Here is a 16,897-nt window from a genome sequence, read left to right on the forward strand (position 1 = left end):
TCCTGCTTCTGAGATCAGGGCCACCAGCTGTGAGGGTGGGCAGGCCTGCAGGGCCAGGGGGCGACCCTCGGTGCAGAGAGAGGATAGGACGGTTGGTGTTGGTGTGGCCACCACGCACAGGACGATTGAGAACAGCTTGTCTCACCTTGTCACCATCTGTTGTTATCGCAGATGAGGAAGCTGCACCCAGGGCGGGACGTGACTGGTCAATGGCCAAGCTGGCATTCACACCAGGTCTGCCTGGTGGTCCCTGACCCCTGACCCCTGACCCTGCTGGTGTCATGTTACAGCATGTAGGGCCTGGGAGTATTTTCTTGTACTACATTAGTTCAATTCTACTTGGTTATTATTTATTGGCTTTTTAAAAAGAGAGAGAAAACAAAAGAAATGAACAGGAAATGAAAAGAAAGGAGGAAAACAAGAAAAGTCAAGGGTAGTGCATCTCCCTAGATAGTCAAGAGCAGACACAGCAGGACAAGTGACGGGGACCAAATTCAGGAAGGTCAGCAGGTCAGAGGCAGGTGTGTTTATATCTTGTGTTTTCATGTACCATCTAGAGTCACTCGCAGTATTAAAACAGGTTACGTTTAGGAGTGTCAACCTAAAAAAATCAGAGAAAAATATCCCCAAACGTATTCAATTTATTCAAGAATTAGAAAAGAGGGTTATAGCCGGAAATGCACAGCCATGGCAAGCCGCAGGTGTGCCCAAGCAGGGAGAGTGAAGGGAAGCTTTCGTTGGCACAAAGAAGTTCATGTGAGCTGCCTGGGAACAGAGTTCTCTGGCCCTGGGGGCGCAAAGCCGGAGCTGGTGTCAGGTCACTGGTGGAGACACCGTTACTGGGCCGTGTTCTTTCGAGAGCATCTCGTCTGAACCGCGGAGGTGCTAACAAAGGAATCTCTTCTGGGATTATTTGAGAAAGCCCTGGAGACCGTCTTTATCTCAGAGGTGCGGCAGGAGCTCTTCCCCTTCCTGCTGTCCTCGGCTCTGACAAAATTCGGTGTCATCCTGGGGCCTGCAGCTTTCACGGGAGGCAGACAGCGCAGAGCACAGCCCTCCACTCCAGCCACAGCCCGGAGCTTCCCCTCTCAGGGTCGTCTCCTGCTCGCGGGGCTTCCTGGAAGTAGACCCCTCACGGGACGGCCTCACAGTGGTGCCCAATGTTTAAAATGAATTTGTGAGAACAAAATAAGGCCTCCCTCAAAACTCCCAAGGAAGTCCGACTGTACAGATGCAGGGACTGTACTAATATTTCACCAAATCTGTTGTTTCATTTCTAAGCAAATGTGAGCCGTCAGGTGGCAATATGAGGACAGAGCTTTGGCTCCTGGGAGGCGGGAGGGAGACAGCTCGCCTCAGCACCCGCACACCTCCAGCCACTCCAAGCAGTGGAGTGTCACTCCTACCGGCTGCCCTCAACAAGACAGGAGAAGTGACACCAAGGGGCATGCATTATCGCCTGCTGCTTTGGTCCCTGGTTTACTTTTTTTTTTTGAGACAGTCTCACTGTGTTGCCCAGGCTAGAGTGAGTGCCGTGGCGTCAGCCTAGCTCACAGCAACCTCAAACTCCTGGGCTCAAGCAATCCTCCTATCTCAGCTTCCCAATTAGCTGGGACTACAGGCATGCACCACCATGCCCGGCTAATTTTTCTATATATATTAGTTGGCCAATTAATTTCCTTCTATTTATAGTAGAGACGAGGTCTTGCTCTTGCTCAGGCTGGTTTTGAACTCCTGACCTCGGTCAATCCGCCCGCCTCGGCCTCCCAGAGTTCTAGGATTACAGGCGTGAGCCACCGTGCCCGGCCTGGTCCCTGGTTTAAAACGGGAATCAGTCTCTTCCTGTGTGTCTCTGGGATTCCCTTCTAGTAGGGTTGGGTCTTATTTGGTTTGGGGTCCTTTTTGATCCTAAATGGTGGAGTCTCATTTTGGTCTGGGGGCTGCTGGGATGGAAGGAAAAGGCAGACAGGCTGTGTACCCAGAGCAAGATCAGAGACACCCTACCCTCCCGGGAGCCTCCAGTGGTGCTCCCCAAGGCTCAGGGTGGGAAGTCACCTTTCCCGAGAGGGTTCCTCCTGGCAGACACATTCCTGGCTTAGAAGGAACGGCCCATGTGATGTGAGAGACACACAAGACTCCCTTTTTCTGGTGTGGAGGATGCAGAGAGAGAGAGTTGGTGACAGAAGGGTGGAACCGAGGGAGGCACAGGCATTGCCTGGGAGCTGACACACCGGGCCCTGCTTCCCCTTCCTCCCCGGTGTCATTTTCAGTCCTCACACCCCCGCTGAGCAGATGCTGTTATCCCAACGGAACAGATGAGAAAGCCAAGCTTGGAGGGATTTAAGTGGCTTTCATTAATTGATCCAGGGAATATTTTTCAGACACCCACTGTGTGCTAGGTTCTGTCCCAGTGCCAGGGATACATGGGTGACCATACATGGCCCCTGACCCCATGGAGCTGAGATTCTGTGGACTTCCCCATGCCAGACAGTTGGTGAGAGACTAAGCAAGGTTTCCAGTGCTCTGGACACTACCCACACGCACACACGCACACACGTACACACACACACACACACATTCTCTCTCTCAGTCTAATTCCAATTCAATTTGAATTATAGAGATGGGTGTCATTCTGGGAAGAGCAGGAAAAATCATGCTGATGGCTCTACTTCTTAGTAGCCACGTCTGGAGGACAGAGGAGGAGACACGTCCCCACAGCCTCCTGTAGAGCCCTGCAGGTTCCTGGGAGAGGAGGGGAAGGCTCCCCTTGGCCTAAGAAGTGAAGCCCCTGAGCACCTTCCCTTGCTGGAGGCAGCACCTGCCTGCCCTGCCCTGGCTGCCAGAGCCCTGGACTTGCGCGGGTCTTACGGACATTAGCAGCGGCTATTCTGCGCTGCGGGCAGGACTCCAGCAGGGACCACAGCTGAGACCACCTGGTGGCTGCAGAGCTGTGGCTGGCACCCCTAGAACAGAGGTGGAACAGCCCCCACAGCTCTGCTGGCCATCTGGACCCCAGCACAAGACCCCTGGTGGTTAGAGTGGCTGTTGTGCTGATGCGGCAAAGGGGGCATTCCTTCCAAGTGGCTCTGTCCCTGCCACTCACCTCCTCTGCTGCAGGCACCGAAGGGAGTGCAGAGGCAGCCAGATGCAGCCTTTGCCCTTGAAGCTTCTACAGTCAGCTGCGCAGTGGAGAGGCAGCTTTGTGACAAGTCGCAGTAAGCACAGTCAGTGGTGACGCAGCCCTAAGTCTCACAATGCACAGATCTGATAGGGAGAACAGCACGGTTACAGTTCAGCCTTCAGGGTCAGACAGGTTCAAATTACATGTGTGACCTTAGCCTCTGCACCTCAAGTTCATAACATCTATTATTATCTATTAACACACTTAACAGATGTTTATCCAGACCACATACAGGGCCTGCCCAATGAGTAGGTATTCAGTAAGAGCTTATCACGTGTATATTTTTGAGGAAGTGCCTCTGTGTGGACTTTGCTCACCCCATCAGAGCACTTGTTACGTAGAGAAACCTTCTAATACACCTGCTGCCTCCACCTCCCTGGCCGGCGAGCTTCTGAAAGACAAGGGTCGTGTTTGATTTTTTTCTGCATCCCCCATACGTAAGACAGTGCAGGTGCACACGAGGCATTCAGCACAGTGAGGGCCACACAGTGGCAAACAGCAGCTGGAGGGAAGATAGAGAGAAAGGCTGCACGGATGAGTGGACTGGAGTGGACCAAGGGCTGGATGGCTGCGTGGGCGAGCGAGTAAGTCGACGGCTGGAATCAAGATGAGGTGGTGGTAGCTACATGGTAGAGGGTGGGTGGATCTGTGGGTGGGTGGAGGGTGGGTGGACAGGTGAGTAAAAGGTGGATGAATGAGTGTATGGAAATGAATGAATGAGTAGCTGGAAGGGTGCTTGCCTGCATGGGTGTCAGATATAGATGAGGTGTAAGGGGGGTATGGGAAGAGGACTGGCAGGCCGGTTCTGTATCCAGAAAGAAAATCTCACTTTCATTGGGATGCCACTCACCCAGATTCCCCAGGGATCCAGGAAGTAGTCAGTCAGTCTTTGCCGGTGGGCTCCTCCTGGAAGGTGCATTCCAGGGCTCAAAAGGAACTGCGGTGTGATAGGAGAGGCACACTAACTCTCCTCTGATTGGCCGAAATTGATCTGTCTTTTCCTGACACTCTAAAATAGCAAGCTCAAAATGAGCCATAAAATTAGCCTCATGTTCATTTCTGATCTTTCAAACCTGCAAGCTGAGTTCTCCCTTATGTTCCAACATTCATATAAGTTATTTCCTGTGATCCTTGCGTCTTGGAGGGGTAGGCATCACATGCCCATTTTACAGATCAGGAAACTGAGGCTCAGAGCTATTAAGGAAGCATGCCACCAATAATACAAAGTGCTAGTGTCCTGTATTTTCCTTCCCAAGCTCCTAGTTCTCAAGAGAATTTATTGTATGTTTTGTGGACTAGTAAACTTTGGTTCTAAAAAGCCCTCTGTTTGAGTCTAGTTAAACAATGCCCAGCTGGTGGAGCTGGCAGTGTTTGCAGAGGAAACTTGCTTGATCTTAGCAGAATACCCCCTCATCAGAGGGCAGGGCTGTTTGAGCCCTGATTGCTCGAACAGCTAGAATGTGTCTGCCCAGCCTGTCCTCCACAGCTGGTCCTGAGCTCCAGGGACTGGGATTTCATGGCCCAGAGAGCTCTTTGAGGGGAGCCACTTAACTGTATTTGCACTTGCAGATTATTCCAAGTGTGGTGACCTGCCTCTGGCCGCCTGGCTTTTCAGGAATGTGGTTGACTTATTTTTGCCAGCAGACTTGGCTTTGGGGCCTTCTCTGGTGTGGAGGGTGGCTGTGCTCTTGGAGGTCCAAGTAGCCCCCGGGGCTTGCTGGGTGGCCGCCAAGAGTCCTGGCTGACGTATGGCCACGCACTCAGGGCTTCGCTGCCCGGCGACAGCCGTTGTCTGGGCAACAGGAGAGCCCACAGTGATGGACATGCGTCTGCCTGCGGATCCCTGCCCTCACGTCTTCATCACACGCTCCTCCTCGAGCAGGCTCAGCACTAACTTGCCTCTGCGAGTGGAGAGAGCCGGGTTCTTATCTTCACATTGAAAATCGCTGTGTCTCCTGGAAGAGGGAGCAACAGCCGTTGAGAGTGGCGAGATGTCAGTGTATTCGGAACAGAACTACTCAGTCTTCCGTTTTGGCCTTATCTTGTCAAGGTCCTGTAGCCCAATCCCAAATTTCCAAGCTCTCTGGCCTGGTATCAGTCTTGTCCTTGGTGGTGCAGGAGGCAGGCTGCTCCAAAGGACTGCCAGGCCCAAGCCCGCCTCAGGCTGCAGGTAAGAAGCCCACCCTCGGCGTATCCTTACTGAGGCCTCATCTTCGTGGCAGGCTGGGGAAGGAGAGGGGTTTTCATTTAACTGTTCCGTGCATGGGGTCAGTGTTTCAGTGCGGGATACACCAAGTGGGTCTATACATACTAGCTTAGATGCCGAGAAGTGTGATGTATTTGGTTGTTCTTGGTTAGAAATAACATCAGCCCGGCTGGGCGCCAACCCCCAGGAAGGGAAATGGAGCCTACAGACACTGCATTGCTCAGCTCCAGATCTTGCTCTTGGTGAAGGAACTGTTGCAGAATGAACTTTTGCTGCTCTATTGCGAGGCGTTCATTTCCGGCTGTATTTTGTGATATCCTTGCTGTTCCCTGTGGACTTTTTCCAGGGGCAGAGCGCCGTCACCACGTTGTGTTTTGTGAGCAGCAAGTAGTGAGATGAGGCAGACAGGACAGACGTTGGACTCAGACACCTGGGTCTCATCAGCCTCTGCCACCCTGTAGCCCATGGCCTTGGGTGAGGCACACCATGTCCCTGAGCCTCAGTCTCCCGGTCTGTGGAGTGCTGGCAAGCCCCTTCCTGCGGCGGCGGGCGGGGTAGGCAGTGACAGTCACAGGGCTCTGGCCCACATCCAGCACACAGGGTCTCCGTGGCTGAGACCTTCTGCTGCTTCAAAGTTCAACTTGGAAGGTTTTTGGAATCTGTTCTTCAGAAAGCCAAGTGGCTGTATCTAAAAGTGTGACTCTACTTCTCTGTGCGGCTGTCGCTTCACACACCCGCTGCTGATTCTCAGCGCGGCGCACACTCAAGAGCACACCCACCCCCGCAGCCTTCCCCAGCCAGCCGTCCCGGCCCTTGAAGGGAACTCGCACTGCCGACCTTTTCCGCTGCTGTTTTTCATTTTCGGTCATAACTGTGAAGTGGGAAACCGTGACTCGGAAACCCAAAATAAATGGTGTGTTGCCGTTACAAATTTATTTTTCCCTTCTAGCTGCCAGGCGATCGGATGGGGAGGATGGAAGTTTCGACCAGGATAACAGGAAGGTAATGGGGGGAGAGGGTGTCATTTAGAACAGCTTTATTCAGAAAGAAAGGCGGTTTTGCGAGGGCTCCTCCAGCTGAAATTTCAGGACGCTTCTCTTATATTCTGTTCCTCAGAGGCCAGTTCCCTCTTAGGGTGTGCCCTTCCACCAAAGCCCTGGGCTTAGCCCGGGTGGCCTGCTTATGGTTCTGTAACTGAGGACGTGTGTACAGTGAATGGGAAGTAAATCAAAGTGCATCCTCAGGGAAGTTGGGATGATTGTTCTAGAACAGGTTCGGCAAAGAGTAAGTATTTCCAGCTTTGCAGGCCACACCCTGTCCGATGTGGCCACTGAGCTCTGTGAAAGCCGCTGGAGACGCCGCGTGTGTGCATGAGTGTGTCCTGGTCTCTCTGCGATGGCAAAAGCAGGCTAGGCCCGTGGGCTGAGTTCACCCTCCCTAGCTCCCTGCACTTGTCGTTAGGGAAGGCGGGTTTGTATGTGTAGAGCACCTGGGGCTGGATTGGGCAGCCTCACCTGGTCTCCACGTGTGAAGCCGTGGACCTCTCAGAGCCTCAGCTGCTTCATCTGTAAAATGGGGTGACACTGTTTCCCCCAAAGGCTTCGTGTGCCTCTGGAGCATCTGGCGAGGCCACATTAAATGGTGGGATTTTTACCAAAAGCTGGGTTTTTCACATATCAAGTTTTCTCTTGGTGGGGTCAGTTTTTAGGTTAGAAGTAAGGAAGCCACAAAGGTGAGATGTTTTTGCCATTGCAGATGACCTGGAAACTCCTGTGACTTTTTTTCTTTAGCAGAAGACCAGCTGGCTGATTCTCAAGGGGGACACAGACACAAGGACCAACTCTCCAGACCTGGACAGCCAGTCACTGTCCCTCAGCAGCGGGACTGACAGAGACGCTCTCCAAAGAGTGCAAGGGGACAACTTTCACTCACGTGAGTGGCTCTTTTGAGCTGGAGCGATGATGTGCACAAAAAGCCTGACAGCAGAGGGCCCCACACCGAGCGATTCCCCCAGATCTAAGCCTTGCACGTTAAAAGACACAAGAGCAAGCCCACAAACACAGGGCAAGCCGGGTGGAAGCGCAGGGCCCCGAGCCACGTGCTGGTCTCCTGTGGCTGCCCTCGGCCAGCCAGCGTGCTGCTGGAGGCCACGCCTCGTGTCTCTGTAACTTTGTCTCCAGAGCCGGGGAGCGAGCGGGGAGCCAGGGCGGGCTCCTCGGTTGCTCTAGAAAAAGTCTTCCCGGGCTGCCAGGTGGAGGCTCAGAGCCTGTTTCCCTCCAGAGCAGACATGGCGTGGTCAGGGTGGCGTGGTCAGGGTGGCGTGGTCAGGCGGCGAGTCCAGACTCGGAGTCGATGGCACAGCACTGCCCACATCTCCTGTGATGTCCTGAGCAAGGTTCTGGACGGTCGGAGACGCTGTGGCCTCAGACTGTACAGGGAGACAAAGGTGCTGGCGCCTGACTGTAGGGGTGTCGTGAAGACTGAATCAGGAGTGCTTTCCAAATGTAGAGAAAACTCCAGAAATGCCGTTTGCTTCAAGATGCTGTAAATCATAGGTGAAAGCCAACAGCACGCTGCAGTCTAGCCCACTCCGTGTCTCTGGGAAGGCGCCTCGGGATAAGGCTAAGCTGGGCTGGGCGGGCTTAGCTTGGAAGCGGAGACCAGGAGGGGATGGACGTGGGGGAGGGAGCAGAGGAGAGATCCTGGCTCTGCGGTGAGACAGACCAAGTTCAAACCAAGCTCACCACGGACCAGCCGTGTGATGGGGGCTAGTTCCGCTCGGCTGCCTCGCGGGTCATTAAGGGACGGAACTGGGTACTCGGGTAGCGCTCTGCCTGGCCCATGGTGGGTGCTCAGCAAACAGACTGCCATCTTCATCCTCATCCTCATCCTCATGACTAGACACTGTCAACCGCCTCACCAGTGAAAGTGTCTCAGTGTGGGAGGACAGAGTGAAGACACAGAGCCTTGGGAGTTGTGATGTGTTAAAGAATAAGTTTAAACAAAGAAAGGTGTGTTGTTTTGTGTATGATCTTTGTGAGCAGGTGTCTGTACGCCCCTCACGCTTCCGCCCCCGCCCGGGGTGCAGCTCTCTAAATGCTGGATCACAGAGCCGGCGCACAGGGCTGATGCCAGCCTGGGGAGGCCACATCAGAAAACAAGTCCCCAGAGGGAGAGGGACACATCCGGGATGGCCGTGTGCCCGCCCACAGGGGCCTGGGAGGTCTGCAGCTGGGACGGACAGCCGCATGCTGTCCTCCGGTCCCTCTCTGTGCCTGCAGCACCGCTGCCCCACTGCCCCTCGCTGGAGCAGGGCCTGCCTGTGGGCCAGGGACCCCCACCTGACCGTGGTCCCTGTGCTTTGCATCCACTGGTCCCTGATGGCACTTGTGCTTGGAGCCGGGGAAGCTCCCCTTGGTCCAGCTCGGTAGCTTCCTCGGCAGCCCACCCCTTGCCCAGTGTCTGGCATCGAGGCGCGAGCCCCGGAAACCAAGAAAGGGCTGTTTGGGATCTCAGGGTGGCATTTTCCAGCCTTTCGTCCTCCCTTGCTGGGTGGCGGGCAGGCCTCGCCGTGAGTCTGGCGCCATGCGAATGCCCTCCCCAGACTCCCTCGGGGAGGCCGGCTCTTGGCCCAGGGAGGCCACTGACCTGCAGGACTCAGGGCTGAGGGAGGAGGGGTGCTGTGTGGACACTGCCTCCGTGGGCGTGTCCTCTGCCGCTGCTGCCGTGTGACTTCCACCCCTCATCTGAAAGTGCCAGAGTGAGGGTGCCCTGGGGCTGCCCCAGGGGCGCATGAGCCTGGCAGGTGGCAGACCCTGTGAGGCCCAGAGGCTGTGCCGGCTGCCTCCATTGGCCACTCACAGTGCTGCAGGACCGTTTGTCACCTCTGCCCTTTGCTGCCACATTCACATCCCACGCTGCACACGCAGACACAGGTGGTAACGCGGCTGCTTCCGTCCTGGGCACACGTGGTCTGCAGGATCCGACTGCCCATGCTGGGATTCGAGATTCAACCAGGAGAGCCCTCCACAGTGCAGCGTGTGTGTGTGGCCTTCTGTCACTGTAGCTCGCTACGGCAACTGTGGTTGAGATTCTGTCCTTCCTTCACCTTCTCCCAGTTTTCCGATGTCGGGTCCTTGGAGTGGGAAACCCAGTGTCTAACCATGTGATTGTGCCTTTACTTCTGTCTTGGCGCCGTTGCCTTGTTTCCCACATGCAAGTAAGTGGCAGCAAGCCCCGGCTGCTGGCTGTGCCTGGCTCAGGCACGTCTTGCTGTCTGCAGCCTCACAAGGAGCTCAGGCGGGAAGGGTAGCACACACGGGTCAAGGGTCATCCAGTCTGCTCTCAGGGCTCTTTTGAAGCTCACCACGTAGCCCCAGACTTGAGTCCAGTCCCGTCTGCCACAACTGTTACTGAATAGAATGTTTGCACACAGCAAGGCACACCCCCTGCACCCCTGGGATGTCCATCCGTAGCGCGCCCAAGAAAGGTAGGATCGTGACGCTCAACACAGTGGGCGCTCAATAAATGTCTGTTGAATTGAGATGCGTTAAATTCAACGGGTATTTATTGAGCACCCACTCTGTGCCAGACGCTGAGCCGGGCGCTGGGGGCACAGAGAAGAGGAGCAGCCCCTGCGCCAGAGGAGCGTTCGGGGTTCGGGGGGCTGGGAGAGGCACAGTCACCGACGGAGCGAGCGCACGAGCATCCTGCCACCACCTGCCTGCCTGGGCACCCCGACAGTCTCACCCCACCCATGACATCATCACACATCTCACCTGGGCCCGAATTCATCACTCAGTCATTCATCCATCCCTCCACCAAGTCCTTACTGAGCGCCCGCTATGTGCTGGGCGGGGTGCCAGGCAGCCGAGAGCCAGGTGAACACTGCCCCGCCCCCCTTCCCAGCAGGGAAGCCAGATGACTAAATGGCAGTGACAAGCCAGTGGGACACCCCTACCCCTTATCCCAGTGGTTCTTAGCAAGCACTGCTACCCTCTCCAAAGAGGGTTTCATGTTGACATATCTAATTTATTATAGATGACTTCTATTTTCCTTTTATATTACACACAAGGCATTGTCTAGACTGTGTGTAAAGTAGTTTATATTATAGTCAAACTTGATTTCTGCACAGGAAGGGGTGGTGTTGGTTTTTGTTATAAGAAGAAGGCCTTGAGCCTTCCAGGATGGGGCCCACTGCCCCAGGGGAGGGACATGGTGGTGTAGACCCTAGCCCTGCCTGAACCCAGTGGACAAGTCTGCTGACATTCAAGTCCCATATTCCTAGCCCTTCAGGTCCTGTCCTCTCTTTTAAGGTCCCCACCATCCTTAGCATAACACAAACCTCTGGCCAGCTGGACACCATGCCCAGAGGACTCAGTGGTCCCTAGAAAGGACCCCCTTCCAAAGGGAGCAAGACCTTCTCCTCAAATCCCAGCACGCGAGATGAATGTGAGGAGGTGGGAGGTGGCAGCTGAGAGCGGCCGGGCCAGCTTGGAGAGGGGCAGAAAAGCTCTGAATCAGCACCCAAGGCAACACAGACCTGCTTCTCCCCCAGACCTGCCTGTGGCTTTGGCATGTCATGTCACCTTCTGTATGTCCCCTCCCCTGTGAGGACCCCTTGTGGAGTCCCATGTCTGATGGGACACGTTTGTCTTTGTCCCACCGTGCACCCCGGCCAGGGCCTGGTGTCGGCACCCATCGGGATGTAGGCTTAGGGAACAGACCTCTGCCTTGGGGTTTCTTTTCCCACTCACAGGAGGGAAGGGGTCGGGGCCTGGCTCAGAAATGGCCTTTTTCTTTTCCCCCTTTATTTCTCTGTGCTTCCAAGGTGGGAAAAAAACCATTCTGACATTTCTTAGTCTGTGGTTGAAAAGGAGAGACTCCCTGATTTGCTGTCACTGTCATGACAGTGTCTGTGGGACCGGCAAGCACCCAGCTAGGGGCACTTCCCTCACTTTACAGCAGGCAAGCCCAGGCCCAGAGAGGGGTGAGCTGTGATCAGGGGCAGAGGCAGTGGCCCCGTGCATGAGGGGTCCACTTCACAATTCTTTGACTTTACGATGGAACGAAAGCAGTAGGCATTCAGTAGGAAGCATAGCCGTGCTGCCGGTACCGTATGTACATCTGCTTCTTGCCTTCAGCAGAGTATTCAGTAAATTACACAAGATGTTCTGCACATTTTATAAAATAGACTTTGTTTGTGTTAGATGGTTTTGCCCAGCTGTGGGCTCGCATAAGTGCTCAGAGCACATTTCAGGTAGGCTGGGCCAAGCCAGGCGATGCTGTGATAGTCAATAGCTTAGTGTATTAAATGTATCTTCAACTTACAAGGGGTTTATGAGACGTGACTCCATGGCACGCCAAGGAGCATCCGTATTTCATGAGCTCTTGCTGTGTTCTGGACTATTCTAGGTGCACGGCATAGAGGCCAAAGCAGACACAATTCCCTGTCCCGTGGAGCTGACATTCCAGTGAGGGTGGGGAGACAGAGGCGGATTTGTGCCGTGTGGTGGGGGGTGTGGTTTACATACAATAAATAGTTGGGGGGGTACATCTGGCAAGTCTTGAAGCGGGGGTAGTTGTGAACAGTGCCGATATTTGGGGCAAATGCTCCCCCAGGGTGGGGTCACAGTGGTGGGTTGCAGGAATAGTGAGGGGCCCATGTGGCAGGTCACATAGCACCTTGTTGGCCCTTGAGAGGACTCTGCCTGGCCTGACCATTTGAGAGGCCTCTTGTTCATTGTCACTCAGGGCTGAAGGGGGTTCCAGCCCCCTTCCTTCCTCAGACAGGGAAACTGAGCCTCTGAGAGGGGACCCAAGCCTGCGCAGGGCCACCCAGCTGCAAAGTCACCTAGATGTGCACCATGAGCTGGTGGAGCTCTGTCTGCCCAGGGGATGGCTCACTGGTCAGTTGATTACAAAGCATCCCAGGGTGCCATGGTGAGCCAGGAGTCCCTCAATGTGTGGGACAGTCCTCCACCAACATGGGGCCTTGCCTTGAATGTCCCTTTGTTACTCTGACCTCTGATGAGCCAGGCTGGAGCAGGACAGACCCGAGGAGGACATGCTCAGGGCCCCAGGAGCAGTCCCAGCAGAGAGTCCCAGGCAGGGTGGCCTGGGTGGGCTTCTGAGAGGAGGTGGCAGGCGAGCCTGGTTGGACTGAGCTCAGGTATGGGGAGTGGCTGTGCTCTTGGCCTGATGCGACTTGGGGTCATGGTCACGCAGCTGCCAGCTTGCCCCAGGCCCTCAGCGCTGGCTTCTCCCTGTGGGGGGCACACGCACACACGCTCTCTCTCTCTGTCTCCACACACAGCCACACTCTCCCGAGGGTTGTGTGAGTCCATCTGACATGCAGGCCCTAAACCCACAGGCCTGAAAAGCCACACCAGGGCAGACCTGCCTGGGAGTAGATGGGGTTACTAGTTCCTGCAGCCAGAAGCCCTGGGCCCTCATCTCAGCCTCTCTGGCTAGTAACAGTTTGACCTTATACAGATTTTTTAATATTATTAGGCCTCAACTTCCTCATCTATAAACTAGGCTGACATTTCATGTGTAGGCCAGTAAAAGTCAAGTGAAATCTCTAAACGTGTGAAGGAACTTTTTAAGCCAGTGGTTCTCAGCCCTGGCCATACATAAGACCCCTGGGACTTTTAAAGTCTTCTGATTGCTGGTCCTATACCAAAAGAGACCAATTTTAATGGGTCTAGAATAGCAACTCAGGGGTTGAGATAGCACAGACTCCTCTCTCCCTGCTCTTCCCCACTGAGTCCCACTATGAGAACATGGAAATAACAGCAGATCCTCATGGGAGAACTGTAAAGGGTGGGAAGAGGAAAGTGGACTGCCTCGGGAGCCTCAGGACTTGAGGAAAAACACAGGAGCCCCACATCTCCCAACCTTCCAAGATACGGCAGCAGAAGGTGACAAAGTAGATGTTTTCCTGCCTTGGCCACACCAGCAGATTGAGCGGGAGGCCAGTTGGCTCCCTGTAGGCTGAGAGTGGACCCATCCATGACCATTGTTCCCACCCTACGTGATAGCAGACGGCACCCCAAGGAAGCGTGTTTCACCCCACACGTGGCACCAGTGGGGAACTAGCAGGAGCATCAACAACACCAGGTGGATTTGGCAAAGCAGAACACCACTTTGACAAGTGTCCTGAAAACTAAATTGTCATTGGAACCATAGCCCATAAAGGACCAGGCCTACATCCTAAAACTAAACACGGTCACAGCCTGCTGAAATAGGAGACTTAAGTACTAATCTGTGTTCTAACATAAAATCCAAAATGTCCAGGATAGAATAGAAAAATTACTCATCACACCAAAAACCATGGAGATAAACTGTTTGAATGAGAAAAGACAGTCAATAGGTATTAACACAGGGAAGACTCAGAAGTTTGAATTATGTGACAAGGATTTTAAGTCATGCCTCATAAACATACTTCAAAGAGCAATGAGAAATACTTTTGAAACAACTGAAAAAGAAAAAATTCTCACCAAACACACAGGAGTTATAAAAAAAATGATCAAATGGAAATTATGGAACTGAAAAATAAAACAACCAAAATAAAAAATCCCTAGATGGATTCAATAGCAGAGAAAATGAGTATGAAAGACGAGGGGGATCAGTGAACTTGAAGATAGGACAAGAGGCATTATTTAATCTGCACAACAGAGAGGAAAATAGAAAGAAAGGAACCCCAGAGACTTGTGGGGCAGTATTTGTCTCACTGGACCCCCAGAAGGAGAGGAGAAGGAGAATGGGTTTGAAAAGTATTCAAAGAAATAATGGCTGAAAACTCAAAAAGTTTAGCAAAAGACATAAACCTCCAAGTTCAAGAAACTGAGTGGATCCCTACGAGTATAAACTCCCAAAATCCACACCAAGACACACCACAATTAAACTCCTGAAAATTAAGGACGCAGAAAAAAACCTTGAAAGTGACCAGATAGAAAAGACATATTACCTACAGGGAAACACCAATTTGGCAGATTTCTCATCAGAAAGCATGGAGACCTGAAGGAAATGGCACAACATTTTTCATGTGCTGAAAGGAAAGAACTGTCCCCGCAGATTTTATGTTCAGTGAAAATACCCTTTAGGAATGAAGGGGAAATAAAGACATTCTTAGGGGAAAGTCAGGAGAATTTTTCACTAGCAAACCTTACCCTTAAAGAATGGCTGAAGGATGTTCTCCAAACAGAAAGGAAATAATCAAAGAAGAGGACTTTAAACTTCAGAAAGGAAGGGGCGTCAGAATAGGTAAAAATGGGGATAAAATATAATAGACTGTACTTCTCTTCCCGAGTTTCTTACATCATACTGATGGCTGAAACCCACCTGATGTGGGTGCTAAAGTGGGCAGGAGAAATACCTACGAGCACTGTGGCTCCAAGTGGGGTGGCAAAGTGACCTGGCGGGAGTGAGGCCTCTGCACGGCGTGTGCAATCGTCACACGCCGTGTGCCGGAACGGTGCCAGCTGTGCAGGCGACTGCATGTGCAGCAGGTGGAGCCCCGCTGGCTGGAGAGCGGAGCAAGGATCTAACTGAGGGCGTTTGCTGTCCTTGAGGCCAGAGGGCAGTAGTTCCCAGACCTTAGTGTGGCTTGTGAGCACACAGATCCCTGGACCCCAGCCCCAGGATTCTGACACAGCAGGTCTGGGGTAGAGCCCAAGAGTTTGCATTTCTGACAAGTTCTCTGGTGAGGTTGATGCTAGCAGTTGGGGATCCCACTTTGAGGACGACTGCTCTAGCATCTTTGGCTGAGAAAGAGCTCCGTCTCTACTGGAAGGCCCCTCCAGATCCCAGAGTAGGCCTGGCTCTGAGCGTAAGTTAGGAAGCAGGTGTCTCCTGGGGGAACCTCAGGACTACAAGTCAGGAGGCCTCGTCTGACGTGCGGGGGGCCCCTTCCTGGGGAGGTGACCTCGGGCAGCCCCCTGCATGTCTCCGGGCCTCGATTCCTCCTGGGGCATGGAAGAGTTGGCCAGGCCGCGTGTCTGGAGGAATCTGTTTGAGGCTGGGTGGAGCAGGCGCAGCTGGCAGGTCTGGTCCCAACCCCCTCCCCACATCTGCCTTCCTGGCTTCTCGTTCATCTGTTTTGTAGATCAGAGTCACATAAGATTTCATGTGACAGTGGAATTCCTCTGCTAAGAAAAGCTTGAGAACCTCAATATTGTAAAAGGTCCTTCTTGACCCACATCTGGAACCTTCCCATGGGCCACCCAATGGCAAGCCCATCCCCAAGGCAGGTCCCCCAGCTGAGGCATCTCCTGCAAACTGTCCTGTGTCCAAGTGTGACCTTTATGGAATTTTTTCTCTATCCTCATCGAGTCTGTGAGGAACTCTGGAGCGGAAGGCCCCGGATGAGCATCCATTGCTCAGAAACGAGGCCTTCCTGGAAGGGGGACAATTCTGTGCACAGCACTGCCTCACCTTTGGAGACATGGTCCTCGGTCCTAGGGACACACAGGACTTGTGAACATTGAAGGACATGATCCGCTGTCCCCTCCAAGGCCCCATGGGGCAGCCTGGTGGCTCCCAGGAGCAAGCGTGGATGTCTGGCCCTGTGTAGGGTTGGCCCGTTATGCTGGGTGCCGGGCCCAGCGCCGAGGTGGACGCCCCCAGATGAAGATGTGACCCCTGCTTTTTAAGGGCCTACAGGCTAGTGGAAAGACAGATATTCGGGGACCTGGGACAGGCCTCCTAAGGATGCCTTCCCCAGCATAGGGGTCCTGGGCCCTTCAGAGGGGTAGGCTCTGCTATTTCCTTCTCTTCCAGAATGCTCCCACGCCACCTCTGACCCAGGCAGGTATTCAGGACAGAGGGTCACAGCAGAGCTTCCTCTCTGCTCTCCCCTGGCATGGCATTGAAGAGCTTAATTGGGAGGTCTCAAACTCCTGGGCCCACCCAGGCTGGCCAGGGCCAGAGTGACAGGTAGGCGGGCAGAGCCGGGAAGGGCAGCCCCGCCTGACACTGAGGCCAGTGTTTCTAAGAGCCCTTTGTTATTCAAGGAGATGTGAGAAGTTAGGGCTGTATATGAAATCCTCCAACTGCAAACATCTCAAGATTTTTTGGAAAATGAAATCATCCCCAGGCCCATTTGGTTTTCAGTGGCCTCCACTTGCTGCGTCTGGCACAGGATGGCACAGCCCAACTGTCCCACAGGGTCCCACGACTAGGCTTCTTCTTACTCTGCCCCTAGCTCTTCTGGTCTGTAAAGTGAGGGCTTGGCCCCCGAGCCCGTCAGTGTGCACTGGGGCCTGTGGGGCTGTGGCTCAGGCTCCGTGGTGCTCCCGGTGTCATGTGCAGGCTCAGGGCATCACCCCTCCATGGCTTCATAGTTGGTCCCCTGGGGACGGGAGGTCACAACAGAGGCAGGACATGATCCTTGGGGTCTCCCACAAGTCACCTGTCCAGCCCTGCCCACCCTGGCGGCAGCCCACCCTGGGCTGCGTCCCTCCCGCTGCACTGAGTCTGCGCGCGTGACCAAGCTGTGCTGTGTCTGT

The 16,897-nt window shown here is 54.0% G+C and overlaps 1 protein-coding gene across 12 annotated transcripts in view; it reads left to right on the top strand.

Annotated features, from left to right (window-relative positions):
- ABLIM2 (actin binding LIM protein family member 2) overlaps positions 1 to 16,897 on the top strand; it is a 147,245-nt gene that overhangs the window by 110,367 nt on the left and 19,981 nt on the right. For 6 of the 12 annotated variants that reach the window (XR_012912435.1, XR_012912437.1, XR_012912439.1 and 3 more), the window contains 2 exons: positions 6,337 to 6,389; positions 7,178 to 7,319. Coding sequence is in view for 3 of the 12 variants with exons in the window: in XM_012783451.3 (XP_012638905.2) it covers positions 6,337 to 6,389; positions 7,178 to 7,319 (195 nt within the window). In the remaining 9 variants the exon portion in view is untranslated. Of the gene's footprint in view, positions 1 to 6,336; positions 6,390 to 7,177; position 16,897 lie in introns of those variants that run through there. The other 6 variants (XR_012912438.1, XR_012912436.1, XR_012912432.1 and 3 more) reach the window with 2 other exon arrangements.

Source organism: Microcebus murinus, chromosome 16, assembly GCF_040939455.1.
Source record: "Microcebus murinus isolate Inina chromosome 16, M.murinus_Inina_mat1.0, whole genome shotgun sequence".
In the NCBI taxonomy this organism is placed as follows: domain Eukaryota; kingdom Metazoa; phylum Chordata; class Mammalia; order Primates; family Cheirogaleidae; genus Microcebus; species Microcebus murinus.